At 43.6% G+C, this 27,969-nt stretch overlaps 1 protein-coding gene across 2 annotated transcripts in view; it reads left to right on the top strand.

The window, feature by feature from the left end:
* The window catches only part of FRG1 (FSHD region gene 1), a 466,841-nt gene that overhangs the window by 144,348 nt on the left and 294,524 nt on the right, over nucleotides 1-27,969 (top strand). For both annotated transcript variants that reach the window (XM_044062473.1, XM_044062472.1), the window contains exon 4: nucleotides 13,106-13,220. In XM_044062473.1, coding sequence (XP_043918408.1) covers nucleotides 13,106-13,220 — 115 coding nt within the window. The remainder of the gene's footprint in view (nucleotides 1-13,105; nucleotides 13,221-27,969) is intronic.

Genomic DNA, 27,969 nt, shown 5'->3' with positions numbered 1-27,969 from the left:
TGAGGTCCTTAGAGAGATGGGATAAAAAAGTTTACACCTCTGCTACTCTCTCAGCTAGAGCTTTAAACTGTCAGTTTCACATGATCCAATACCAAGAGTTTATGCTTGATCAGTTAACTAAAAAACTGTCCTCTGATGAATCTTTAGATAAGAAATATGTATTAGAAATGGTGAATAACATCCAACAGGTTAGTAACCATTCCTTAAAATGTGGCTATGATGCACTGGAGGCTTCATTTAGATCAGCCATGACTGGCACAGTGATAAGAAGGCATGCATGGTTGAAAGAGCAGGTCTTACCGGATCATGTTAAAGCAAAGCTATTAGATGCTCCTATGGATAAAGCCAGTCTATTTGGTACACCTGCCCAGCAGGTAATGAAGAAAATGGAAGAAAAGGCAAAATCTGTACAAACAGTTAAAGATTTCTTACAGGTTCAGCCCCCAAGGTTTAGCAGGAACTGGCCTGCCAAAAATTGGTCCTTTCCTGACTCCACAAGATCCTAAAGGGGCAGGAATAGACACTCTAGAGGCAGAAATCAATCCAGAGGAGGTGCCTACAGAGGACGACAGTGGCAAGGCAGTAACCGAGGCACAGACACAACCACTGCCACTGCAACAGGACAATCACAGTGACTTGGCTCTGACTCCGCCTACCAGGGAGCAAATAGCAGCACCATTAGGCGGAAAGTTAGCCTTATTTTCGAAAAATTGGCACTATATCACAAAAGACAAGTGGATTTTGCAAACCATAGACCAAGGCTACCGGTTCCACTTCCACACCTTACCAGTAAAAAGAGGAATGCCAAACCTGCCTCCAAATCAAAAAATAGAAGCTCTGCAGCAGATAGCGGAATTAACAAAGATGAGAGCTGTAAAGAGTACCAATAACAGAACAGGGCAAAGGATTCTACTCCAGACTCTTCCTAGTGCCAAGAAAAGAGAAAAGTTGGAGACCTATTCTCGACCTGTCCATCTTAAACACATACATCATTGTCCCAAAATTCAAAATGCTGACCCTACAGCAACTTCTTCCCATGCTGGGCAAGGAGTGTTGGCTGGTAACTCTAGATCTCAAGGAGGCATACCTGCACGTCCCCATTCGACCAAATTGCAGAAGATACCTCAGATTTCTTGCAGGATCAGAGCATTATCAATTCTCAGCATTGCCCTTTGGCTTATCTATTGCGCCCAGAGTATTCACAAAATGCCTGGCATCAGTAATCGCTCACTGCAGAGTACAGGGAATCCAAATTTATCCATACCTGGACGACTGCCTGTTACAAGCGGACAACAAAAGCAAGCTGACAACAGATTTACAAAGGGTCATTTACTTGCTAAAAGCCCTGGGATACACAGTCAATTTACAAAAGTCAAGGCTGATACCATCCCAAACAAGAACATTCTTGGGCGCGGAATTGGACACAGTAAAACAAATGGCATTCCTAACTGCAGAAAAACAAAAAGAGCTCCCCCTTTACTTCTTGGCATTAACAAAGCAGAACAAATTAACAGCAAGAAAAGTTCTGCAGGCCTTGGGCTTCATGGCATCATGCATAATCTTGGTCCCACATGCCAGACTGCATATGAGAAAGCTACAGTGGTACCTAAAGAACTTATGGTCTCAGCACAGGCACAGCTTAGAAACAGAAATACCACTAATCCCATGCCTAAAACAGGAGTTCCTATGGTGGGCTCAAGCATTCCAGTCAAACCCAGGCTTACCCTTCCACAACTTTCGAGCAAGCCAAATCATCACAACGGACGCCTCAGACCTAGGATGGGGGGCGCACATGCAGGACAAATGCATACAAGGATTGTGGACTCAGGACCAGCTGCACCTGCACATAAACCAAAAAGAAATGCTGGCAGTAAAACTGGCAATCCAAAAATTCAGACCATTCCTCAAAGAAGGCCATTTGATGATAAGGACAGACAACACCACAGTCATGTGGTACATCAACAAACAGGGAGGCACTCATTCATACCCCCTATGCAGAATGACTTTGGACCTTTGGAATCTGGCTCTCAGCTACAACATCCAGTTACAGGCAATATTTGTACCGGGAAAAGAGAACACCCTAGCAGACATGTTAAGCAGAACCACCTCGGATGCTCACGAATGGATGCTACACCCGGACATCTTCAAGGCCATCACAAAGAAATGGGGAATGCCACAAATAGATCTATTCGCTTCCCCACTCAATCACCAGCTCAAAAAATTCTGCACAAGGACATTCCACCCACTTGCATGGAAGGTGGACTCTCTATCCTTCAGCTGGAAAGGCCTGACAGCATATGCATTCCCACATCTTCCCTTGATACACAAGGTACTACTGAAAATCAAAGAGGAACGTCCAAGGATAATCCTGATAGCTCCGAACTGGCCAAGACAACACTGGTACCCATTGCTGAGGAGCATGTCTCGGGAGAAAATGTGGTCAATACCCATGATGCCTTTGATGTTAACTCAGAACAACTACAACATCATGCATCTAAACCTAAAAACCTTGCAATTGACTGCCTGGAACATCACATAGCAGCAACTAACCCAGACCTTTCCCAGAGGGTTAAAGACATTATCCTTGAAGCCCGCAGACCTTCAACAAGAAGGAACTATGCAGGAAAATGGAAAAGGTTTGTCATTTGGAGTACTGAAAGAGGAAAAGATGTGTCTAACATAGATATTGCTAACATTCTGGAGTACTTGGCAGAGCTTGTACATACAGGCCTGTCCTATTCCTCCATCAAGATACATGCATCAGCTATTTCAGCAGAATACAGCTTTGATCCACCTGTCTTTTCACATCCTCTACTCAGGCAGTTCCTCAGAGGGATCAAGAATGTAAAACCTCCTAGGAAACCACCATTACCAGCATGGGACTTGAACTTTGTGCTAGAAAAGTTGACACTCCCTCCGTTTGAACCAGCAGCAACAGCAGATCTACAACACCTGTCATGGAAAACTGCTTTCCTACTGGCAATTACCTCAGCAAGGAGGGTTTCGAACTACAGGCCTTAATGACAGTGCAACCCTTCCTAATCTTCCATCAAGATAGGGTGTCCATGAGAACTAATCCTACATTTATGCCTAAGGTGGTATCCAGAGTGTCTTTAAACCAGGCAATCCACCTACCTACCTTCTTTCCCAATCCACAAAACAGAGGGAAAGAATGCTGCATACCTTGGATGTACATAGACAGTTACGCTACTACCTGGACAGAACCAAAAGTAACAGAAAAACTGACCAGCTTTTTGTAGCCTATGCAACAGGAAGGGAAGGAAAAGCAATTTCCAAACAGACAATCTCCAAATGGATAGGAAATTGCATAAGATTCTGTTACTCCTACCATGGAAAACCAATTCCACAGAACATAAGACCTCATTCTACAAGGGCTACCGCCACTACCACAGCTTTCTTACGAGGAGTGGCAACCAAGGACATTATTGAGGCGGCTACTTGGACCTCCGTGCATACATTTGCCAAGCATTATAATTTACCTCTATACTCTAGATCCCGAGCAGGGTTTGCCACTGCTGTACTGCAAGGGATCCTAACTACACCATAATTTTTCTTCCTCCTCCCTAGTTTGGCTATGGTATTCTACCCATTTGTTATGACTGCAGATGCATCCATGAAGGACATAGTACAGTTTTGTACCTACCATAAATGTAGATGTCCGAACTGGATAGCATCTGCAGTCAGGATTACCCTCCCTCCTTCCCCTCTGTGGTACTCCTAGGGTATTTACCCTCCTAATAGCTAGCTGGGAGTCTCTTATGGTGTATTTGTTTGTATATATGTACATACATGCTTATTTTTTGTTTGCGCCTTCTACTTTTTTGGAAACATTGGCATTTATCCAAAATTTAGCCTTCCAAGAGGGCAACTGGCATCTGGGGCAAGAAACACTGAGGAAAATGGCGTTGGCTGATGCCTTTATACCCGAAGACCAGCAGAGATGACGTCGGGTGAAGTGCGACATCAGCCGAAGCCGGACCCAGACTTTGGAATCCGGTCGACCGAAGGGCTGCCTGACGACAGGACAACCCATTTGTTATGACTGCAGATGCTATCCAGTTCGGACATCTACATTGATGGTAGGTACAAAACTGTACTTTTTCTTTCTTTACAACTCTCATTTTAACATTACATAAATTGCTCAATTCCTACCTTCCCTTAAACTTCATTCCTCTTCCTAAACATTTTTCTGCATGCATTATTTCAACAAATTCCATTTATTTCTGTGTAATTTCTGCCTTCCCTTTTCTAAAGATCCCATTTCCATTTATTTTATCTCTCTTACAATATCCAAAGCTTGAAATGCATTTAGTTTAGATTTTGATTTCCATTTTGTAATTATTTTTTTGGCAGCCAACAGAATTAAACTTAAAAAGGCCTTGCTATGTCTAGATAGTTTAGATCCTGTGTACAAGCTCGAAAGAATAATTTCCTTAGTTACAGCTATTTGCTCTCGCGGTATTTCTGACAGAGTATCATGAAGATAATTAAAATCTGTCAGCTCTTTACACTCAAATAAAAAAAACATGCTGCCAGTTACCTCTTTTTTTTTTTTTTCTGCATCACACCTCCAGCATTTGTTAGCTACCTGAGGAAACAATCTTTGAAGTCTTGCTTTGGGTATAAAAATAACTGTGCAAACACTTCTGAGCAAAATCCTATACCTACTGGAGTGGACTTTTGTTACGTACTTGACAACCATACATATGTCCTCCAGTTGTCCTTTTGTAAACTGTTTTGCCATTCTTTTCTAACATCTGATTGATTCTTATAGTTATCATGCAGTATTTTATATGCCCTACTAATAGATTCATAGGTAGGTACTAGGCTATTGGCCCTAGGGCCTATATAAGCCTAGCCAAAGGTACCCTGGCTTTTGCCACCCAAGAAAATTATTTTCCTGTGCCACTGTTGAGCAGAGCCACAGAAGTGATCCCGGGGTGAATTTCCTGTCTCCCATCCAATCATCAATATTTTTCTTGAAGAGCCTCTGGGACAGGAATCTCTCCCTCCAGAATGTAATGTTTATTGTGGTGACAAGGTTTAGGTCCCTAGACTGTGTAGCTCGTAGGCATTGGGATTTCTTTAAGTGGAACATGTCTAAAAGCTCTGGGTTTGACATAGCTTTGTGTGTTAGGCAGAGATCGCCTCTTGAGTAGGCGATATGCAACGGAGTAAAGCTGCAGTTTTTTGAGACTGTCTGCAAGTAGCTTCTGTTTTAGATTCATCAGAAAACTATATCAGCGCAGGAGTTTTGCTAACAATCCCATATCTCTTTCTGATTGCCTATACTGTGATATCAATCCCCAGTAGGGAAGGCAGTATCTAACCGGCAGTCCAGACTTCTTGTTGGCCTCATCCCACTGTATTACCCTTCCCTTTATAGTTGTTTACTCCCAATACCTTAGTTTCTTTGCTATTGTGTGTAGTAAATTCCAGCCCCTTCTTGCCTATGAACTACTACTTGCAGTCGCTCTATTGGCAAAATGTTTTTTCTCCATTCTTGTGTTGGCTTGGTTCTTAGAATACTTTTTGCAACTTTATGAATGTAATATTCTTTGTTCTTTATCCTCCTCAAGGAGGAACTGCATCCAAAATGACATTCTCTCCTTAATTATTGAGCTCCCCAGCACATCATCCTCATCCTATTCCGCTGTGAAGTATAACCTTCAGCTTGTGTTCAGTGTATGAGCCTTAAATGTGTAGTTCTGCAATATCCCTTCAAATCAAGTTATACTAAAACATCTTGTTGTATTGAGAGAATCAACTTAATCCACTTGCCCTTTTTCCCCTCCCAGATAAACTCTCTCAGCTCTTTAATTATTTTAATTAATTATTGTCCACAACTTTTCCTCTCTTTGATAAAAATATGCCAAATCTGTATGTAAAACTAAAGGGACTTTTCACTACTTGTAGCTTGCTATCCATATAGATAAATAGGAGCATAAAGTTCCTCCTTTTTTGTATTATTTTTTTAGTCTCTTCCCACATGTTGCTAGCTGCCGTAGTAGAAGTCTTTTTATCCATACTACTAAATAGTTCATCTTATTGTGTCATCATAAATATGGCTATTGCTGAAGCAATTCATGTATGGACTAATAATTTATGCTATAGCCTTTGTTTTCTCTTCATTAGTTATATATCCTAAAAGACTTGAAACTATTTCATAATGGTCAGCAACATCAAACTGTCCTTTTCTGGATTTATCCCATGCAAAATAAGGTCATCTGCAAATAGTCATGTTTTCTTGATTGCCATACCAATTACATCCTTGAATTTCTGAGTCCCTTATTTTCTTTGCCAATGGCTCTAAATAGGAAGAAGAATCAAATGGGAAAGAGGACATCTTTATCTGGCTCCTTGTTCAAACACAACTTATCAGAGAGGAATCCTCCCACTTTAATTCTTAACTTCTGTCATTCATATATCCTAATAATTAACCTTATTGTATCTGGGAATGCAGATGCTTCCATCGCACTGCTCATAAAATTCCAGCCTACTCTGTCGAATTCTTTCCCTAAATCAAACCCTACCAAAGACAGAACTGTGTTCTTACATTTTGCTTCCCTCTGGATCCTCATTGTTCTATTAACGTCATATGTTTGCTTCCACACCACAAAACCACACTGATCCATATTTATCAATTTCAGCAACACGTTTGCCATTCTTTTAGCTAGTCTAGGCAAAAGACCCTTCATAATTATGGTTTAAAATAGAAATGGGTTTATATGAAGCTGGGTCTGACAGGTGTATACCCTCTTTAGGTAATGCAGCCACCACAGTTTTCTTCTTAAGACACTGGTACTCACCCTCCTTTTAAAATATTAAAATTTTTTAGATCTTTTTCACTTTTTTTCCCCCCTAACTTAGACTTTCACAGGAATTCAATCTGTTCCTGAACAACTTTCACCATTCTTGACCACAACCCCTAACCCCCTTGAAACCATCTCTTCATTGAAATACTTAGGGCTTTGACTAGATCAGAAGCTAAGCTTCCAACTACATATCCACAGTAGCAAAAGTAAAAATACAAAAAACTTTTCTTGTGGACATATGAAGGGTCTCACACTTTTTATCACCATCAGAAAATGAAGCTATAGGGAAAGGCATACTCTTGGCTCATCTTGCTTATGGCCTCCCATTTGTTACCTCTGCCTAAAAGAAAAACCTCCCTTCCCCTCATACAGTAGCCAGTAAAATGCGATCCAGCATTTTCTCTTCCATCTGCCTCAACCTGTGGGCTATCTGATCCAAGGCTGGTAGACCAGACTCTTTGTCTCCGAAGCTCCACCTCCTTTCCTATTATGCATCGTACCACCTCCTTTCCTATTATGCATCATACCCCCAAATCTTCTCGGATCTTGTTTTCCACTTCCCCTCATCAGATGCATTCTTCCAAGCTCCAATAGGCAAGTGCCCCCCCCCCCCCCCCCCCCCCCACGGATTATTACTCTTTCTGTGTAACCTAAACTCAAGTATTTTAGGGAGCTGGTGATCTCCTTTGTGTAGAGTAGTCATTCTTAGATGTGCTTGTTAATGAGCCCTCCTTGCCACTATTAAGGGGGCCTGGCTTCCTTGCTTACTCCATCTCCCCTGCATCCCTGCATTAAAAAAAAGTTTTAACATTTTCTGTAGTTTAGAGGTTTCTAGTTAGAGTTGGTATCTATAGTTTTTATTGATTGTTGCAGTGTTTTCCTCTGTATATTATATCTTGAGGTAATTGTTTGTTACCTCATAACTTGTTTAGCATGGGCAAAATGTTGGTCTTTGAAAAGCATATAGGATGCATTGCCTGGCTGTTTCCCATCTAATTAGGGATTGTCAGCATGTGCAGCTTTTGGAGCCACAGCCCTGGATGATTTTAGGGCTAAACTAGTCCTCAAGGGTATGCTTCCCCCTTTTTGATTTCTGGTCAAGAAGCTATGTCTCCTTCTCCCTCCAAGAAGTCCAATGACAGGAAAAGTGTGAGGGGAGAAGGATAAAGAGAGAGCAAGAGAGAAAGAGAGCACAGAGATAAATTAAAACATGAAGAAAGCACCAAAAGAAAAGGAAAAGCTAAACTAAAAGAGAGAGAGGTCAGGAAATGTTCCTTTTCTCTCAAGGGTCATCCAGATGTCCAGTGGCTGTCAGCTTCTCCAGCTCCCACTCAGGATTCTACATAATTAGTACCATTGGCTTTTCCAGCTCCCACTCAGGATTCTGCATTAGTAGCCTCTCAGCAACAGTCTTTTTTTTCCTTTTGTCAGCCTGGGCTGCCGCTCTAACTACTGATCACTTTCATTCTCTGTTAATTTCTGTCACTCCGCGATAGTTTTCCTTGGAGCCATCACCTCTTTGGGTCCAGATTTCTCCTTTTTGGATCCAGGAGACCTGCGAGCCATTACCTCGACCTGCTAAGTCATCATCTATGACTTCAGCTAGTTCTGCTAACTCCTCCAGCAATGCTGAAGTGTTGGACTTGGAGCATCTCATTTATTCTTTTCTGAAGGCTCAGATGGACTTGGAGATTATTCCCTCATCTTAAGCCCAGAGGGTAGGGGTTCTTCTCCTTTCAGTTCCGACACTGTTTCTTCCTCCACTGGCCCATTTTTCAAAGCCGGTGTCTATGGTTCTGAAACAACCCTGCCCTCCTCTTTTGTCAGTACCAACCGCTTGGCTGCCTTTGGCATCAACTTCTTCCTTGATGTACTCTACTCTGTTCTTCTTGGAGCCAAGTGCTTCCTGGAGCCAAGGGCCCAGGTTTGGTTTCGACACTGATATTTTCAGAACCATCTTTCTCAGGAGCCTGTGCTCTGGATCACTCTTTTCCAGTCTTGTTGTAGGACCAGACGGGGTTGGCAACTGGAGCCAGGATTTCTCCTAGATTTAATGATCAAAGTAGGTCCCTTCCAAGCCATCCTCTTCAACATCAGCATTCGACATCATGGAAAGGATCTTCTGTCATTCAGACATTGGGATTTCCGTTTCAGTGTCGGGTCCATCCCAATCCTCCAAGTCATCCAGGGCCTCTGGTTCACATCTGTTGTCTTTGGATCAGTTCCATGCCTTTAGGCTTTTTGCTGCCACAGATCTGGGGCTCCCTTATGGCCCCGGTATCTTCCCCACACCTGAAAGGCACACATGAAGAAAGCATCTGTATTACCCTGAGGAATTCATTACTAATGATTCTAACCTCTATAAAAAGGAGTAGTTACCCAAATCTCCCCATCAAGATGACTCCTTTGACAATTTATTGGAAATGATTGGACAACAACATTGTATTGCTACTTTATGCCTTGTAATAATCCTGTAACGTTGCTGTTTAATGCTAATTTATAATGAAAATCGTATAATATGTTGGAGCTTTTCTCCCTGGGCCTCCACTGAAAAAGGGCTCTTCAGCTCAGTCGGGCAATCCCGGTCAACAAATGTAAAATAATAACATCAACAGGAATGGACCACTAAAGCCCCATTGTGGAGGAGTCTGTCTTTCTTTTGAAGCCTTTGGTGCAGGCCCATCCATGTACTTGGTGGTACCCCCTCCAGATGTCCTTGTTGACCTGGTATCCTGGGGAGAACTTGGATGAGAACCCAGTGTGGTGGAGTATATCCCCCTATGAACCGGACAAGGTGGTGTTTGCCCCCTAAGTGTAGATCCTTTTGGAGCAATGGTTTCATGGTGGATGCCATTGCTGTCACTGCAGCCAGAAGAAATGAAATCTCTGGGGAGAGTGCATCAGTCCACCCCCCATGGAGTGTAACTGGTGCTGGACCCATTAAAGAAGAGCACTTTATATTTCAAATACGTTTACTATTTGTGCACTGAACTATATGGCACACCTAGACTTCAAAGGTACCTGATTACTGAAATGTCTGCCAGTGGCTTCACAACCATCTCTTGAGGCTGATAAGACCTTAGAATCTCATTTATCTAATATGTTGTCAGTATTTAATGTGTTCATAAGGCTCATATGAAATGCAGCTGATAGTAAGGCACAGGTGACAGGCACTACATTACTATATGCCACCTTGCCTGGTTGTACCTGTGCAATTTTGTAGACAGCTTTAAAGTCCTTTTTTGTCAAATCCAGCTTGTTTGGACCTAAGGCTAAAGAGAAACTGATTAGAAGAAATCAAGAAGGCAAGATGTTGTCTGCCACAAGAGGTTTGTTTTTTTTTTTTTTTTTTTTTTTTTTTTTTAACGTAGAAAAGTTCCTTCTCTGGAAGCCAGAGGGAAGGAAAATGACTCTTATTTTATAAATCCCAACAGCTTCCCCAGGCTGCTCCAAATGAAGATGCTTCCTGAGACAGAAGGAGGCACTTCAACCAATGCCACCTTAGGGGAATGGGAGGTTTGCAGAATAAAGGTTTTAGAGGTCCCATCTCTGGCAAGCCTTTCCAGTGTTCCTGGATGGTTGCCTGACTGCTGCACTCTGGAGGCTGTTGGGGGGGGGGGTGCATTTAGCTCTACCACAGAAGCTTGAGTGGCCATCACATCATATGCTTGGGTGTTGATTCATTTCCAGAGGCTATGCCATCCCATTCCAGTTTGTCCCAAACATGAAACAAAGATCCCATCCTGGCACTCCACCCCATCAGGAAAAGGAAACAGCAACAGAAATCCGCAAGCTACTTGCACACCAAGTCATCCAATAGGTCCCACCAGACCGAAGAAGAGCAGGGTCTGCTCAAGATTCTTTTTAGTGCCAAAGAAAAATATGGATCGCCAGCCCATTCTGGAGTTCAGCAAATTGAATGTCTACATGAATGTCTACATGAAGCAGACCAAATTCCGAATAGTGGTGGTGATCATTCTACCTCTACTGAGTAAGGGAGAGTGGATGCACTCGGCGGACCTCAACAATGCTTACTATTGCTTAAAAATAATGAGATATTCCAGGAGGTTCCTGCATTTCAGGCTGGGAGCAGGTCTCTACCAATTTTTAGTCCCCCCCCGCTGTCCACCTAAGTGTATGGCAGTGGTAGCAGCTTGGCTTAAGCTACAGGGATTCTGGGTTTTTCCATACCCGGGTGATTGACTACTTACAAAGAGTTCAAGGGCATCTTTAATCCAGGTGAGTTATTTTCTCTTCCGTTTGTGTCCATCCTTGGGCAACACAGTAAATTTTGTGAAGTCCAATTTGGAACCTGCTCAAGTTGAGGAATTCATCAGATGTCATCTGGATATCACCATTCAGATTGCCAAGCTACCCCCCTTGAGACTACTTCAGTCAGATCTGGTGGTGTTACTACCCCAGAGGCCACTGGCTTCATTACTTGTCCCGCTTTGTGGTCTGATGGTTGCCATGATCTGTCCCGTTCCTTTGACCATGTTCTTCTTGCGAGTTCTTTAGCTGACCTTGCTGGTCCAATGGCCAATTGCTTCTCACCCAATGGAACTCCCAGTTCATTTCACCAACATATGCTGTTGCCACATCTCTTGGTGACTGACATCAGGTTTAGGTCTCCATAGGTCATCCCTTTGTTTTTTCTACATCCCAAAAACACGTTGACCAAAGATGTTTCCCTCCTGGGATGGGAGGGCATTTCTAAAGGAAGACCGCTCAAGGTACCTGATCAGGTCATGGGTCCATCTTCACATCAATGTCTTGGAGATGAGCAGTCCTCCCAGCATTGCAGGCCTTTCAAGACTGCTTCCCCAAGAGTGTGATAGCTATATAGACTGACAAAAGGGCAGTGGTCTGGTATATAAACAAGTGAGGGAACTCAGTCCTACTCCCTCAGTCAAGAGGCTTTGAGGGTGTATAAATGGGTGATGTCCTTGCAACACGTTTTAATAGCAATATACATCCCAGAGAGATTCCATGTCCTAGCAAACAACCTGAGCAGAGGCATTCTCATGCCTAGTGAGTGGTCCCTCATTCTGTCAGTCGCAGGTTGTGTGTTCAGCCATTGGAGCTAGCCCTACTGCTATATTTTTGGTACCCCCTCAAACACCAAATGCAGAAGCTGCTTCACCCTTATTCCTCCCAAAGGACAGTCTCCAAGGTATGCTCTTCTCCATGCTTGGCCCCCAGTCTCCTGTACACATACCCTCCTATGTCCTTGATAATAAAGTTTATATAGAAAGCCAATTGCAGAGTGACAGTAGTTTCATTGTTACCTTGTAGCCCACAGAAGTATGGTTTCCCTCCTGTTGCCGTACCTGTGACACTGTCCTTGGGTTCTGGATCCGGTTTGAGATTTGGTTGCCGTACCTGTGACACTGTCCTTGGGTTCTGGATCTGGTTTGAGATTTGGTATCCCAGCACTTGAATGTCGTATCCCTCAGATTCACCTTTTTCCTTCAATTCCAATGAATGCCAGAGGTGTCAAGCTTTCTCAGAGAGGTTTTATATATTCTTTCCTTCTCTCAAAAGCCCTCTACCAGGAAGATTTTTGCTACTAAGGGGATGAGATTTTCTGTTTGGGCTACTTCTACGGTCCTATACCCTTTTCATGCTCCTTTAGATGCAATTTTAGATTTCCTAGCAGGGCTTTTTTCAGTCTGAGCTCAGGTATTCCAGTATCAAGGTTCAGCAGACATCTATTTCAAATTTTCGTATGGGTGTAGGAAGTACACCTACTGCATCTCACAAACTTTCTATTGCCTTTTTGAATTGTGGTTTTCTGCTTAGACCCCCCCCCCAACCCCCAAAAATTTATTCATTTCCCCATTAGGATTTTCTTTTCTTCAAGCTTTAACAGTCTCTCCTTTCGAGCTAACTACTACAGTAGATTTCAAGGTGCTGTCTTGGAAAACACTTTTTGTGGCAGTAATTACTTCATCCTTTCAGTACAAAAGGGCTTTCTTGCCATCTGCATTTGTTCTTTACATTCTTGTAAGTTTTGGACAGTCCCGCTGCCTTCATCTTCTTTACCTTCTAATATGAGCATAAGTTATATTCAGTTATATCAAACTACCAAATGTTCTTGCCTGGTGGAATCGTTAAATAATAACTGTATGACAGTATACTTGTATCAGAAGGCATTGCCTGATCAGTTTAGAGTTGTAGAAAGACTTACTGGAGTGACAAGACTGAGGTAATGCCAGGATCTCTGTGCTCTTTAACTGTGTTTTTCATTTGTTGTTTCTTTGGCTCAGAATAGCACTCAAGTCTGGTTATGGGAAGTATCTAGGTATTAATTCGGAGGGACTTGTTATTGGGCGATCAGATGCCATTGGATCAAGAGAGCAGTGGGAGCCAGTGTTTCAAGATGTAAGTAATTGCTTCACTGATGTGCTGAGCAAGTAACTATTAACTCCTGTGTAAATGCATTGTTATGGGAAAATCATGTTTATCTGTGTCGTACTTTGGAATTTTTGAGGCCTAATTCTAAGTGCAATCCACTAGCCAGGAGGAGTCAGGGTCTGCAGTGAGTGGGTGAGTGAGTGGGTAAGTGGGTGAGAGTGTGTGTGTGCGTGCGAGAGAGTGTGTGTGTGTGTGTGTGTGTGTGTGTGTGTGTGTGTGTGTGTGTGTGTGCGAGAGTGAGTGTGTGTGTGTGCGAGAGTGAGTGTGTGTGTGTGTGCGAGAGTGAGTGTGTGTGTGTGTGTGCGAGAGTGTGTGTGTGTGTGCGAGAGTGTGTGTGTGTGTGTGCGAGAGAGTGTGTGTGTGTGCGTGCGAGAGTGTGTGTGTGTGCGTGCGAGAGTGTGTGTGTGTGCGTGCGAGAGAGTGTGTGTGTGCGTGCGAGAGTGTGTGTGTGTGCGTGCGAGAGAGTGTGTGTGTGTGTGTGCGTGCGAGAGTGTGTGTGTGCGTGCGAGAGTGTGTGTGTGTGCGTGCGAGAGTGTGTGTGTGTGTGCGTGCGAGAGTGTGTGTGTGTGTGCGAGAGAGTGTGTGTGTGTGTGCGAGAGTGTGTGTGTGTGTGTGTGTGCGAGAGTGTGTGTGTGTGCGTGCGAGAGTGTGTGTGTGCGAGAGTGTGTGTGTGTGTGCGAGAGTGTGTGTGTGTGTGTGTGCGAGAGTGTGTGTGTGTGTGCGAGAGTGTGTGTGTGTGTGCGAGAGTGTGTGTGTGCGAGAGTGTGTGTGTGTGCGAGAGTGTGTGTGTGTGTGTGTGCGAGAGTGTGTGTGTGTGTGTGCGAGAGTGTGTGTGTGTGTGTGTGTGTGTGCGAGTGTGTGTGTGTGTGTGTGCGAGAGTGTGTGTGTGTGTGCGAGAGTGTGTGTGTGCGTGCGAGAGAGTGTGTGTGTGCGTGCGAGAGAGTGTGTGTGTGCGTGCGAGAGAGTGTGTGTGTGCGTGCGAGAGTGTGTGTGTGCGTGCGAGAGTGTGTGTGTGTGCATGCGTGCGAGAGTGTGTGTGTGCACGTGCGAGAGTGTGTGTGTGCGCGCTTGCAAGAGAGTGTGTGCGCGAGAGTGTGTGTGTGCTCGAGTAGGGGTCAGGGTCTGCAGCATATATCACATGAGTGTGTGTACTTGTGTTTGTATGCTCAAAGGGAGTGGTACTACATGATGGTAAGACTGTGTTCATTATCAGAACTGCCTCATTGTAGCCTGGCTTGATTGATTCTGTAGCTATCTGGATTCATAAAGCTGATATAAACATACTTTTTTGCACTCTGTTTCAGTGGTAGTTAACAAAACTATACTGCATTTATTTATTTGCTTGACTATAGATTGCTGGTCTGTGTCTACATTTTGTTTTTCCCCACCCGCTCGCCCAACTGTTGTATTCTTAAAGTTGGTGGCTTTGGAATTGCCTTCCCCTGCTATAAATTTGGTTTTGAACACTCCTCCCAGTCCCATCTCATTTGCTCACTCTGCTGAGTACAGTGAAATAATTTGGGAAGGACTAACCCCTTTCTTCTTTGATTTTTGGACACTTCTCCCATCCCATCTCATCAGCTCATTCTACTGAGTACCGAGAGATCATCTGGGAAGACCAGCCCCGTCTTAGTTTCTTAATCTTGAATTATCTTCTGTTTCCTCCCTCTCCACTAAACAAAAAAAAATGTTTACGCTTTATTCAGCTGCTTTTACTGTAATTGTGTTCCTTCTATTTTATTTTATTTTGCTTTGCTGTTTGCTCTTAAGTGTTCAAGTGCTTTTATTTTGTTGCATTTATTTCTGCTTGTTAGCAGCCTGATTAAATTTGTCTGTTATTCTAAGCCTCTTAGTTTTAGCACTTGGACTTCAGACCAATTATCTTACATTTAAGAAGGTGTTTGTGGTCTATACTCTTGTGGACAAACCCTCATCAACTCTCTCTCTTCATAAGTCCATCCACGTTTTCAGAACACTGTCTGGACAATTCCTACCAGTTTCTCCTGCCATCCTGGTCGGCATAGGCATACTGAGGCCGTGTAGAAACTGCTTCATGTTCACTGACGACCCTCTTCTCCTGTGCTACTTGTGAGAAATACATCTACATCAGTAACCTGGAATCCATGCTCTCTCGTGCCACAGTCAGTACTCATGACAAAGAGGAAATTGCTAGCACAAACACCACACCACCCACATCACATAGCCAAGCACAACCCACCTATGCAGAGGTCCTCAATAAAAAGTTACATAAAGAGCAGAGACCTCCAAAACACATTCACAAACATTCCACACACAGCACCAAACACATCACAAACAGCAGACAACACAACAGTGTCTCACAGACACAGCCCGTAATAAACCAACACAGCCCACAAGGCATAACAGTGAACCAAACATACTAGTCATTGGCGACTCAGTTATGAGACACACCGATGTCCCCTTCACCAGGCTCGACAAAGAGAAGGTCACTGTCAGTTGTCTGTCAGGTGCCAGAATCCACCACATCACATATTCACTTAACTCTCTCCACAACCGGTACAAGTATGACTCTGTCATTGTCCATGTTGGTGTAAATGACTTGAGATGTACCTCTCTGGACTATATGAAGAGAGACATGATTTAGCTGTTAGAGTATGTGTCCCAGGCGCGTATGACCCTAGCCCTAAGCCGCATCCTACCTTCACCAAGAATGGTGCCACAGTACCAACAAAAAGTAATTGACTTAAACGACTGGCTTAGTTTCTGGTATCATTCCAAAGAGATCCAGTGTCTAAAGATGCAAAAACCAAACGGCTGCAGGTACACTGAGGTGCCCAAAACACACAACAACAGCAAAAGTAAATTAAGGCACCAAAGTTACACAATCAGTCACTGTACTTTATTGCAGAAGACAAACGGTAAGCGCTTTCACAACTTAATGTTGCTTCATCAGACCACATCATTACAACTGATGCTTGGTTAAATACTAGGACAGTGTCTGTCTGCCTGGGATTACTTGATTGACAGGCCTCGATGCTTTGCTAGAGGTGGCCTCCACCTCCTTCCCATGGGATTCTGGCCAAGTCTGTTGCCTCCTCCATTGTGTGTTTTTTAGGCAGTGTCCTACAGACAAATCTTCCAGCATAAAAGATCTGTCAAAAGCAAACTGAAGGTCATGCTGCTTAATGCTAGGAGACTTAACCTGAAAATGCACTCACTGGAGGCTCTCCTCGCACTGGAAGAGCCCAACATCTCTGCAGTCCCGGAAACTTGGTTCAAGGCTGTGGAGAGCGCCCCCGCCTAACTAGGCTATACATCATTCCACACATTCCAACCCCAAAATGAGGGTGGGAAGACTAAGGGTGGTGGAGTCTCTATCTTCATTAAAGACAAGCACACCTCCAGACTGGTTCACCAGCATGGTGCACTAGAACTACTCCAGGTGGAACTGACATTTTGATAAGAAATCCATTCAAGTTATAGCCAGCTATAGATCCCCTCCCCCATGACTCAGGACACCCACTCCTCCTACCTGGACCTACTTGACTCCATCAAGGATACCCCCTAACACCCTGATCCTTGGTGACTTCCAGCTACCCTACCATAGACTGGGTGAACTATTCCTGCACTAATGCCGTCATCTAATGATTCCTTGACTTCATCAATTCTAATGCACTAGACCAGTCTTTCTCATCCCCCACAAAGGGAGATAACATTTTAGAGTTGGTTCTTACCAAAATGGGTGACCCCTGCACCACTCCCATAGTAAGTTCTTCTCTGGTGAGATCAGACCATTGGACTTTCTCATTCAAAGTTTCTATCCCATCCACCCCCCCCCCCCCCCCCAGCCATAACCAGACTAAAAAAATTCTCAGAAGCTGACTACAACCTCCTGAGGTAGGGTATCATTAGCTTCACACCTCCGCCCTCCTCAGATGCTGAACAGTACGCCAGTACAGTATTCAAGCACCTGTACAACTGCATGGACTCAGCCATACCCAGCAGAACTAAAACCTGCTCCTCAAGGAAATACAAACCTATCTGGTAGACATCCCCCATCAACAGGCTTTACAACAAAAGGAGGAAACTGTTTTCCAAGGGCAAAAAGGCACAAATTCCCAGTTGGAATAACTCCCTCCTTAGCCTTAACAAGCAAATTAGATCACTAGTGAAAATCTCCAGAGCCAGTTATGAATCAAAACTGGTCTCCGAAACAAAAGGGAAACCACAAAGCCTTTTTCAGTTATGTCAGGAACCTCCATGACAAAGCCCAGGTATGTTCCGAATTAGTACTTAATGGTACCACTTACACTGATCCTGTTGACTTAGCCAACCTGCTAGGAGATAGGTTCACCACAAACTTCACCCCCTTGTCCCTCCACAAAGGCACATTCGACATCCCTGATATTTGTCCCGCACCTCACATCTCTGTAGATCAAGTGTTAAAGGCCCTATCCAAAGCAAAGAACACAGCTTCCATGGGACCTGATGGTATCCCAGGCTGTATTCTGCACCTTCTTCAGCAAGAACTAGTTTCGCCATTGCGCACCCTATTCAACCACAGCCTAAGTACAGGCTTCATTCCACAGAGTGGAGAACTGCCATCGTCATCCCCTTGCACAAAGATGGTGCCACTACTGACCCTGGAAACTATCGCCACATTAGCTAGACAAGTCTAATCTGTAAAGCCATGGAGCGTATTATTATGGACCTAATAAACAAGGGCATAGGCAATCTCCAAGCGCTTGACCCCACCCAGTTCGGACTCGTCAAGGGTAGATCTTGCCTTTTGAACCTGGTTGACTTTCTTGAGACTGTCACCAAGGCCCTGGATGAGGGAAAGTCAGTACATACAGCTTACCTTGACTTGGCCATAGCCTTTGACACAATCCCCCACTCTGACATCATCGAAAAGCTAACACAACTTGGAGTAAATCCCTCTTTCATCAGGTGGGTGGCCAACTGGCTCACTGATAGGACCCACAAGGTCAAAATAGGTGCCTCCATCTCTAAGAGCAGACCTGTCACTAGTGGTGTGCCCCAGGCATCTGTCTTGGGACCCCTGCTCTTTGGAATCTACTTCTCAGAGGTCCAGGCAAAGACAAAAGGCCTGTGGCTGACCAAGTTTGCAGACACAGTTGGGTGCTGTCATTGACTCCCCAAATGATGTTAACGTACTACAAAAGGGTCTTGCAGCAACAAATGAGTGGTGCCAGAGTCATGGCCTTAAGTTAAATGCAAAAAAATATATTCTCATACCATTCAGTAAAAACATGGCCCCTACTGATCACCACATCAACGGCAACCCCCTAAGCACACAGCCTGTGGTGAGAGACCTGGGTACACAGATTGACAGCTATCTCATATTCGACCATCATGTAGCGACAGAGGTCAGAAAAACCTTTTACTTGGTTCATCTCATAAGTAAAGGGATTGCATCCAGAATAAAATGATGTTATTACCTCTCTGTACTCCTTCCTCATTAGGCCAGTAATTGAGTGCAGTGCCCCATTTGGTATGTACCTCTCCAAACACCTGCACCAGCTGGAAAGGCCACAGAAATACCTCACAAAGAGAATCCATGGCCTCCAACACCTGTCCTGTGTGGACAGGCTCAAGTCACTATCACTCTACTCGGTATCATACAGATTGCTTAGAGGTGATCTGTGTCTCGCCTACAAGGCAATCTCTGACCCTGCCCTACAAGAGATGCTCTATAGCCGTAAGTCTAATTCCTTGCACATCACCAGCTTGAAAGGTCTAAATCTAATATGCAATATTAACAAAACCTGCTGGAAAGACAGGTTTGTCTCCCAGAGGCTGCCCCGTCTCTGGAATAGACTTTCCATACACATCAAACAGAGTATGTAGGTGACCCTCTTCAAGCACAACTTTAATGGGTGGATGGGAAACCACAAATTTGTCCCAGGGTTTCCACCTGTGTCTCTTATTGACAGGGGCAACAGGTGCTGATTGAGGTTTCCTTTTTGGGGATAAACTCTTGGCTAGGCTTGTAAGGGCCCCAGGACCATTAGCCTAGTAACCTCCTACGATGCACAGGAGATACTCCAGGTGCAGCTAATGGTTGACAAGACCCCTATTCAAATCACAGTTAGCTACAGGCCCCCAACGTTGACTCAGGATGCGCACCCCACCTATCTAGACGACCTAAAATCTATTAAGATTCAACCCTATACCCTGATCCTGGTTGATATTAACTACCCAGCCATTGACTGGAAGAACTGCTCTAGCCAGCGCACAAGTGCCCAAAGATTCCTTAGCTTTGTCAATGCCAGTGCTTTAGACCAGCTGGTTGAACCCCCACAAGAGGTGACAATATCTTAGACTTGGTACTAACCAGCATAGGAAACAACTGCAGCATCCCCCACAGTGTCATCATCCCTGGTACGATCAGACCACAAAGTGTTCATTTTTGAAGTTGCCATCTCTCCTGACCCCGCCCTAGCAAGGGTTAGACAAAAAAACTTCTCCAAAGCTGATTATAACTTCCTGAGGGAAGGTCTAAACAGCTTCACAGCCCCCTCTCCCAACAGTAGGAAGTGGCACTAATGTCCAAACCTACACCAAAGTACTATGCAACCAGTTATGTAAATGCATGGATTCAGCAATACCTGACGGTATAAAATCCTCCTCAAGGAAGAGTAAACTTGTCTGGTGGACACTGGCTATAAATAAACTGTACAACAAAAGGAAAAAAATTGATATCCAAGATCAAGAAGGAACAGGTGCCAAATTGGAAGCAATCTCTCCTTGGCCTAAATAGAAAAATAAGGGTACTAGTGAAGTCCTCCAAAGCTAACTTCGAGTCCACATTGGCCACATCTACTAAATATAATTATAAGGTCGTCTTCACATACGTTCACAGTGTAAGGGGAAATCGCCCAAATCTGATCAGAACTGATGGTCAAGGACACCACATACACAAATGCCATGGATATAGCCAATCTCCTGGCAGACAGGTTCAGTGTAAACTTCACCCCTCTGTCCCTCCCTCATCAGTAATCCAGGATATCCCCAGCACCGGCCCACCACCCCTTATCTCTAGGGAACAAGTCATTGCCACCCCCTCAAAGGCTAAAAATGCAGCTTCAATGGGACCTGATAACATCCCAGGCTGCATCCTGCATCAACTCAGGCAGGAACTTGCAGCACCATTTGGTACCCTATTCAACCTAAGCTTGAGTACCAGTTTTGTCCCAGCTGAGTGGAGGACAGCCACCATCATCCCCCTGCACAAAGGTGGAGCATCTACTGATCGAGGCAGTTATAGACCCATCAGCCTAACTAGTCTGATTTGCAAGACCATGGAATGCATTATCATTATCATGGAACACATTAACAAGGACACTCCAAATGCTTGATCCCACACAATTTGGTGTTATCAAGGGGAGATCATGCCTGTTAAAATTGGTAGACTTCTTTGAGTCAGTCACCAAAACCATAGATGAGGGGAAGACTGTGCATGCCACCTACCTTGACTTGGCCAAGGCTTTCGACACTTTTCCCCACTCTGGCATAATAGATAAACTATACCAGCTTGGTATAAATCTGTATGTGACCAGATGGGTAGCTAACTGGCTCACTGATTTGAACTCACTCAGTCAAAATAAGGGAAGCTACCTCAAGTAGTAGACCCGTAACAAGCGTTTTACCCCAGGGATCGGTTTTGGGGTCCCTGCTGTTTGAGATATACTTCTCTGAGGTGCAAGCCAAAACCAGAGGTCTGTGGCTGACCAGGTTTGTAGATGAGTGCAAGCTGGGTGGTGTAGTGATGTAGACATACTACAAGGTCTCACCCAGACAAATGACTGGTGCAAGAAACATGGCCTCAAACTAAATGCCAAAAAATGGATCATCATCCCCTTTGGGAAGAGGGATGTCTCCACATATTATTACAGTAATAAGTGTCCTAAGCATGTAAGCAGTTGTGAAGGACCTGGGCATCCAAGCTGACAGCACTCTAAACTTTGACCACTATGTTGCCTGTTATATATGGAGAGCTTTCTGCATGGCTCACCTCATTAGTAAGTATGTCTTCCAGGAACAAGGAAATCATAACTTCACTGTATTCGTCCCTTATCAGACCCATCATTGAGTAGGATGCCCCTTTTGGCATGTACCTCCCAAAGCACATGCAGCAGCTGGAGAGACCATAGAGGGTCCTGACCACGAGAATCCAGGGCTTCCAGAATCTGTCCTACATGGATAGGCTAAAAGCCCTGTCCCTCCACTCCACCTCAGACAGACTCCTCAGAGGTGATCGATGTCTGACATATGGAGCAATCTCTGACCCCACCTGACTGATGCAAATCTGTAAGCCAAACTACACTCGCATAACCTGCACATAATACCTCAGCTTGGTCTGCCACATACTAGGACTTGCTGGTGGGACAGGTTTGTCTTCCAGAGACTCCCCCCTATCTGTGGAAATAGACTCCGTCTCCACGTTAAGCAGAGTACCTCATTATCCCTCTTTAAGAGGAACCTGGATGACTCGACAGGAAATAAAAAAAATATACCCCTGGTATTCCACCTGTGTCCCTGCTGGACAGGGGCATTGGGTGTTGATTTGTGGGAACATGAGCTAATTGATTGTCTAGGCTTATAAATGCCTCCGGGCCAGTAGCCTAGTAACTTGCTATGATCCCATACACAAGTAGACTCAAGATGGCAGCATCTATAAAAAAAGATGTTTCAGAATAAAACATCACAATCTAATGATGGCACAGGCTGTAAAGAGTGGCATCTTATTGAAACATTGATGAGGTTTTAGATGGGGCTAGTAAGAGTTTTTTTCCTCTGTCCCTTAAAAGATTTCAGTCATTCAAATGTTTGCCTCACCTGCCCAAATTTCATTTAATTTCTCTCTAGTGCACAAGGTACTTGAAGGGTTGGCAGCCCACACCGAGCCAGTGATTAAGAAATATTTAAAAAATACCATTACCGTGACTTCTACAGTATGCTTCTTTGTATCTCTCTGGGATTTTGAGTGTTACTGTGGTTAAGAATGCAGACTGGATAGCACAGCTCATGTTCTATTCCTTTAAAAATTAGTCCAGGCAAGCCATTATCAGTGCCTCCTGTTTGGTTAGGAGTCCCAGAACTTGGGTGAGGACATTCAGAAGAGGAGATGAATATTGAGCACAAGTGGGATGCTTCTGTCTCACCCCATCATTTTCATTTTGTTCACAATTTCATCAGTTCTCTAGGAAGAAGCCTCCTTCTCTCTTCAATGAAGGAGACATTGCAGGCATCACACATTTCCTTCTCCTGTAACTTTCTAGGTTAAGTGCCCAAGGAGGGTGACTCCATTACCCTAAGCTGTCAGTGACTGTCCAAGGGATATGCTGATTCTCAGAATTTGACCCAGATTTAAGGGTCACCACCATCGGTCACGAGTTTTGGATGTGGTCATGAATGTCCTGATCTTAGAGATATGAAGTAGGCCATCTCCGTAAGGCTTTTTAAATTGGTCTGTCTCTGCACAACTTTAGTAATAGGTTCTACTCTGCCACAGGGCCATAGAGACAAAGGACTCTGCACTTACTTTAGCTTTGTTCTGAGGGGGGATACAATACTTCCATCAATTCCTAGACCTCAGAGAGTTTGATAAACACATCTGATGCATCAGATTACAGATGGCCTTACAAAGGGTGATTTCTTTGACGCCACTAGCCAACTGGATTGCATTGTTGGACACGATGGATGCTTTCTGGTACATTGTCTGGGTCCACACAGGTGTAAGGTCTTTTGTTTCATTCTTTCTGGGTATCATTTTCAATAGATTTCATTGTTCAGTCTCTGTTTTACACCCAAAGTTTTTAAAGATGACAGACACTGTGGCAGATGACTTGCAGGAGATGCACTTTCATGTTTTCCTGCTTGGTTGATGAACTTCTCGTAACTTAGAGTAGCAGCCCTTATGACAGAAGCATTGGGGGGGGGGGGGTAGTGTTTGCACATTGGATTCTTCTATGACTGTATACCCTGTCATCTCCATAATCTTCGAGGCATGCTGCTGATCCCAACTAAGTGAATTGCCTTAATTTGTGCAGTGTTTGTTAGTGCTCATTGTCATTTATTCCTTCATAGAGTTGTAGCTTTGGCAGACTGGCTGATTATGCTGTGGATGGCCCACTCCTGAATCCTTCTATGCATCTTTAGCCTAAATGCAGCAATGTTTGTCTTGGTTACCTAAGTGTACCTTAGGATGCAGGTGTTGCAGCAGCAAGCTGTGAAGTTATCAGTGGCTGTAAAATTTTTGCTTTCACATAATTTTTTTTGGCATCAAATCTTTGCATCATATTCTGTAAAATAGTGAATGTTTCTCAACAGTCTCCTTGTCAACATTCTTTTTATGCAGAAGAACCTGTCTCTGGTTAGTTGAGGAGCTCATCTCCTCATTCACTGGGAAAGTGATGCCCCAGGAAGAGGACTGCACTGTCTGGAGTGATGGGTAGTAGTCTTTTCTCTAAAAGCTGTAGAAGAAGATTGAAGCATTCCTACTTTTTATATGACAAAAACCCATCCCATGATGTACCGTATTTCCCTGAAAATAAAACCGGGTCTTATACTCATTCCCCTGCCGAAATACACATTAGGTCCTATTATCAGGGGATGCCTTATCCCCCCCGGTACAACAATCTAAATTTATTCATGTACAGAAATTGACATTTATTCATGTACACAAATCAGCATTTATTCATATACACAAATTGACATTTATTTGGTACTTTTCTGTTATTGGACAACAGTTCTACGTAACGTGTTAACAGTTGTGTGAGAATTCTACATAAATAGTGCAACAAACATTTCAACTTCAGAATATCTACACCTTAGCTTTTACAGTGCAGTATTTCATGCTTAACAGAAAGTGCCGAAAAATCTCAGTACATGTTTATCGGAGGAGGGGACTAAAACTGAAAGCAGAAGCAATCCATTCTGTAGCCCCGATAATGGAAAAGTTATTCAAATACAATCATGTCATCTTCTTCTAGAACATTGTCATAAGTCTCCAACCCCTGAATTCCGGCCTGAATTTCTTGCAACTCCATTTCCTGTAGAACCATTGGCCCCAGTCTGTCATGCCTAGCAATAGAGCTGTCCTTAAATGAGCACTGCTTGTCCAAGTAGCCTGCTCGTAGTGCATTGGCAACACAGCTGTCAGTGATTTTTATCCCATGAATTTTTCACCCAAGTCACGACCTTTTGCAGGCTAGACATCACAAAGTTTCCATGCTGATTTCTCTCCATTCTATTTTCAGTGTAGTCATGGAGTTCCAAGCGCAAATGGCTTGTTTATTGCAATATCAAGAGTCTGGAGATAGGCAGTCATTCCTGCAGGAATCATTATTTGATCTATTCTTCTCCGTGCAAGGAATTTCTTCGTCTTTAGCGCGGTGAGTGCTGGCCGAATCCCAGGCTAGCAGACCTCTTTCACCATCTCACAAAACAAGTGGCAGCATTACATTGACCCACTTCCTTATAACTGCTTGTGTGCTCCAGGCTTTTTTGGTTTCAAGAATGTAAATGTCTGAAACACATTCAGTCTCATCTTTCTTGCCCTTACTAATGATTAGAGGTGGGGTTTTCTTTCCATCTAGATGAATTGCCAAAATACAGGTACCACGTGCACTCTCATAACCAGTGGAGGGAATGTAAATTGACGAGGCACCCCTCTGATCAATTGTTTAAGATCCTTGGCCCATAAACACTGCAGTTTCATCCATAGCAATCTTGGAGAGTTGGTATTTAGAAAAGTTGATGCCATCAACAAAGGACTTGAACGCAAGTGCACGTTTAATAACTTCAGTATCTTCCAGCTTGAACAGTGTTGTTGAGTCTCTTAGAGACAGTTCATATCACTGAAGGAAGCCATCCAGCCAATGTTGTGATGCTTTGAATTCTTCTGGAGATATTTCTAACTGTGGTACCATTGCAAGGGCAAATGCTTGAATATCACCCCTGCGCACAACCAGAGCTTTGTTCTCCTGTTAGCAATCCATTCACAGATTACATCTTCAAGCTCAGGAAATAATGGTTGCTGAAGTGATCCACACTTGCACTTCTTAGCATTTCGTCGGCCTGTTGACTGAGGTTATCGTATGCTGCACACCAATTTCAGACCATTCGGAGATCTAACTTCTCTTTGCAGAAAGCCGTCAGATTCTTTCCCCGGGAGTCCTCCATGATTCCTTTCTTGTACTCAACGGAATAGCTTTTTCTTTTTGCATTAATCATGTCTGGGGGGGGGGGGGTTAATTGAAGATTTATGAGACTGGAATGGCGACACAAAATGGCGACGGTCAAGAAGACACAACCACAGACGTTCGTTATCATGTGCGAGCACTTTACGGGCGTTGTCTGTACTTTGACCAATCGAAGTACACCTGCCAATGTTTGTGGGCCAAGGATCTCCACCATTAAATGTGAGTGATGATTAGGGTTGCAGTAAGAATCGTGGAGGACTCCCAGAGAAAGAATCTTGCAACTTTCTGTAGAGGGAAGAAGTTGGGTGTCCGAATGGTCCAAAAATAGCGAGCAGAATACGATAACCTCAGTCAACAGGTGTCAATAATAATATTTTATAATTCAACACATCCGTCATGTGTTGTTGACGATCTTAACTGGGGGTTATTTTTGGGGTAGGGTTTATATCATGACCACCCTGGAAAACCATGCTAGGACTTATGCTCTGGTTAGGTCTTATTTATGGAGAAATATGGTAGTATGTGAAGAAGCAAGGAGGCAGATACTATTACACCATGTGCAGAGAGATGATACAAGTGTGACAGTAGGGCATAGATTAGAACATTGATTTAATTTTTCACATCATAGAAAAAGTGAATGTTTTGATGGACTCCCTCAGCCCTCTCTTTTAAGGACTAATTCATATGTCATGTCTGGTCAGAATTTTCTGGGAGTGGGCCATCCCAGAGATTAACCTGTTCTACCTCACAGGATATGATTGTCCTCCTTTGTTGTTTCTGTCTAGCAGGTCAGTGGGAGTTGATGGTGCATGCGTTCTATCTCCTTTAGCAGGAAAGAGTGAAGTAGGGCTTTCCACCATTTCCGCTGATTCTACATCTGATTACAAAATTCAAAGAATAAAGACCAAGACTCATCATTGTTGCTCTCTGGTGACAAAGAAGGGTATGGGTTAAGGCTCTTAAGCCTCTGGCTATCCAGGAAATTCTTTTGCTGTAAACCCCGAGGAAGTCCCCTCAGGTAATGTAACATCCAAGTCCGTTTCAGGGCCTTTCTGCTCTGTCAGGTTCCTTGCTCCTGGCATTTCTTATAACGGTGGTTTCAGTGGTGATAAAAGACAACAAAAATATAACAAAGTATCCCACTTGTCAGGTGTATTCAGTCAACTGAGAAAAGGCTCTTAATTTGGAAATAGAGCATATTCTGCTTTGTTCACCATTTTGGTTATCAGGTGGTCCTGGCTTATCTGAAGCACCTCTTTGACTTAGTTCTCACTCCATGGTTGTGGTACATTTTTATAACGTATGTTATGGCACAACTTTGTGGAGGGCAGAAATGTTACCTAGTGCAAGCTGGAAGAGATTCCACAACCTAAACTGCCTTTCAGACTCCTCTCTTCCCTCCCAGTCTCATTTGAACTGGATGGATACGGATGCCATGAATTCCATTTCTTAAAAGTTGTTGGTGTTCTTCATTAGATTAATGTTGCAGTAGCTACACCTATATGGGATGTGTTCTGACAAGGACGTTTGACATTTGGATAGTCTACAAAGCTTTGGGCTCCTTCCTCCTGCACTGTACATCTGCTCCTAGTATGAGATTATGTGAATGTTATAAGAAGGATGTAGGAGCATGCAAAAAATCAAAACTTTCTTGCTGTATGTACACTTATGCAGACTTCTAATCTGCTTAGTAACATGATTATCACTTGTCTGCTTCAGGTACAGTTTTGGACAAATAAGTATCCCTCCTGGAGAATCTTTCTTTTTCTTGGAAAAGCATATGCAAACATTGCTTCTATCTGTCAGAATGGCTTTTGTGATAGACAGATTCCTTGCAAGGACACCCATACTTGACTTCATGCTGTTCACCAAGAAAAAAATGTACTATTAGATTTGCCTTTATTTTGCTCTTGAAACTATAAGAAGTAGGTTGAATTCTCTAAAGATTATTATTGAGAATAAGTACCTTAAGGATTTGGCATGAACAACCATGACAACAGATTTGTATTAAATGGATCTCCCCTCTCAGCAGAAAAAGAGGTAGAAACATTTTTAAAGAATTTTCTGAAGAATCTTGGATTTCCCACTTTTACCTGAGGTCTGGATCTGACATCTCCGCTGAGGCATCTTTGTAGCTCTCAAGCTGTCAGTCCAGCACCTCTAATCTCTCTGGTGCAACCTTTCAGGAGGCCACTGATGCCTGTGAGCTAAGCATGGCATTTCAAACCATATAGCAGCTGGATTTGCCAAGAAGGGAGGACTGCAATTTATTCTGAGGGTGAAAGAGACATTCATCAAGTACTAGTAAGGGTAGATGTCATCAGGACACTTATGGAAGTCCAGCCTTTGGATTCTGTTCCCAAAACTTTATAGCTGGAGACCCCAAAAAGGAGGACAAAAAACTAAACATTTGTACCCTCCTGTCATCCCACTTCCCAGATTTGATTAATTTTTCACAGGGCCTGTTTAAGGCAGTCCAAGAAATACTAACAGTGATTCTGTTAGAG

This window comes from Protopterus annectens, chromosome 2.part1, assembly GCF_019279795.1.
Source record: "Protopterus annectens isolate FY-2018-M chromosome 2.part1, PAN1.0, whole genome shotgun sequence".
NCBI classification, from domain to species: Eukaryota; Metazoa; Chordata; order Ceratodontiformes; family Protopteridae; genus Protopterus; species Protopterus annectens.
Note: the sequence above shows the minus strand (reverse complement) of the source record. Positions and strands in the feature narration are given on the sequence as shown.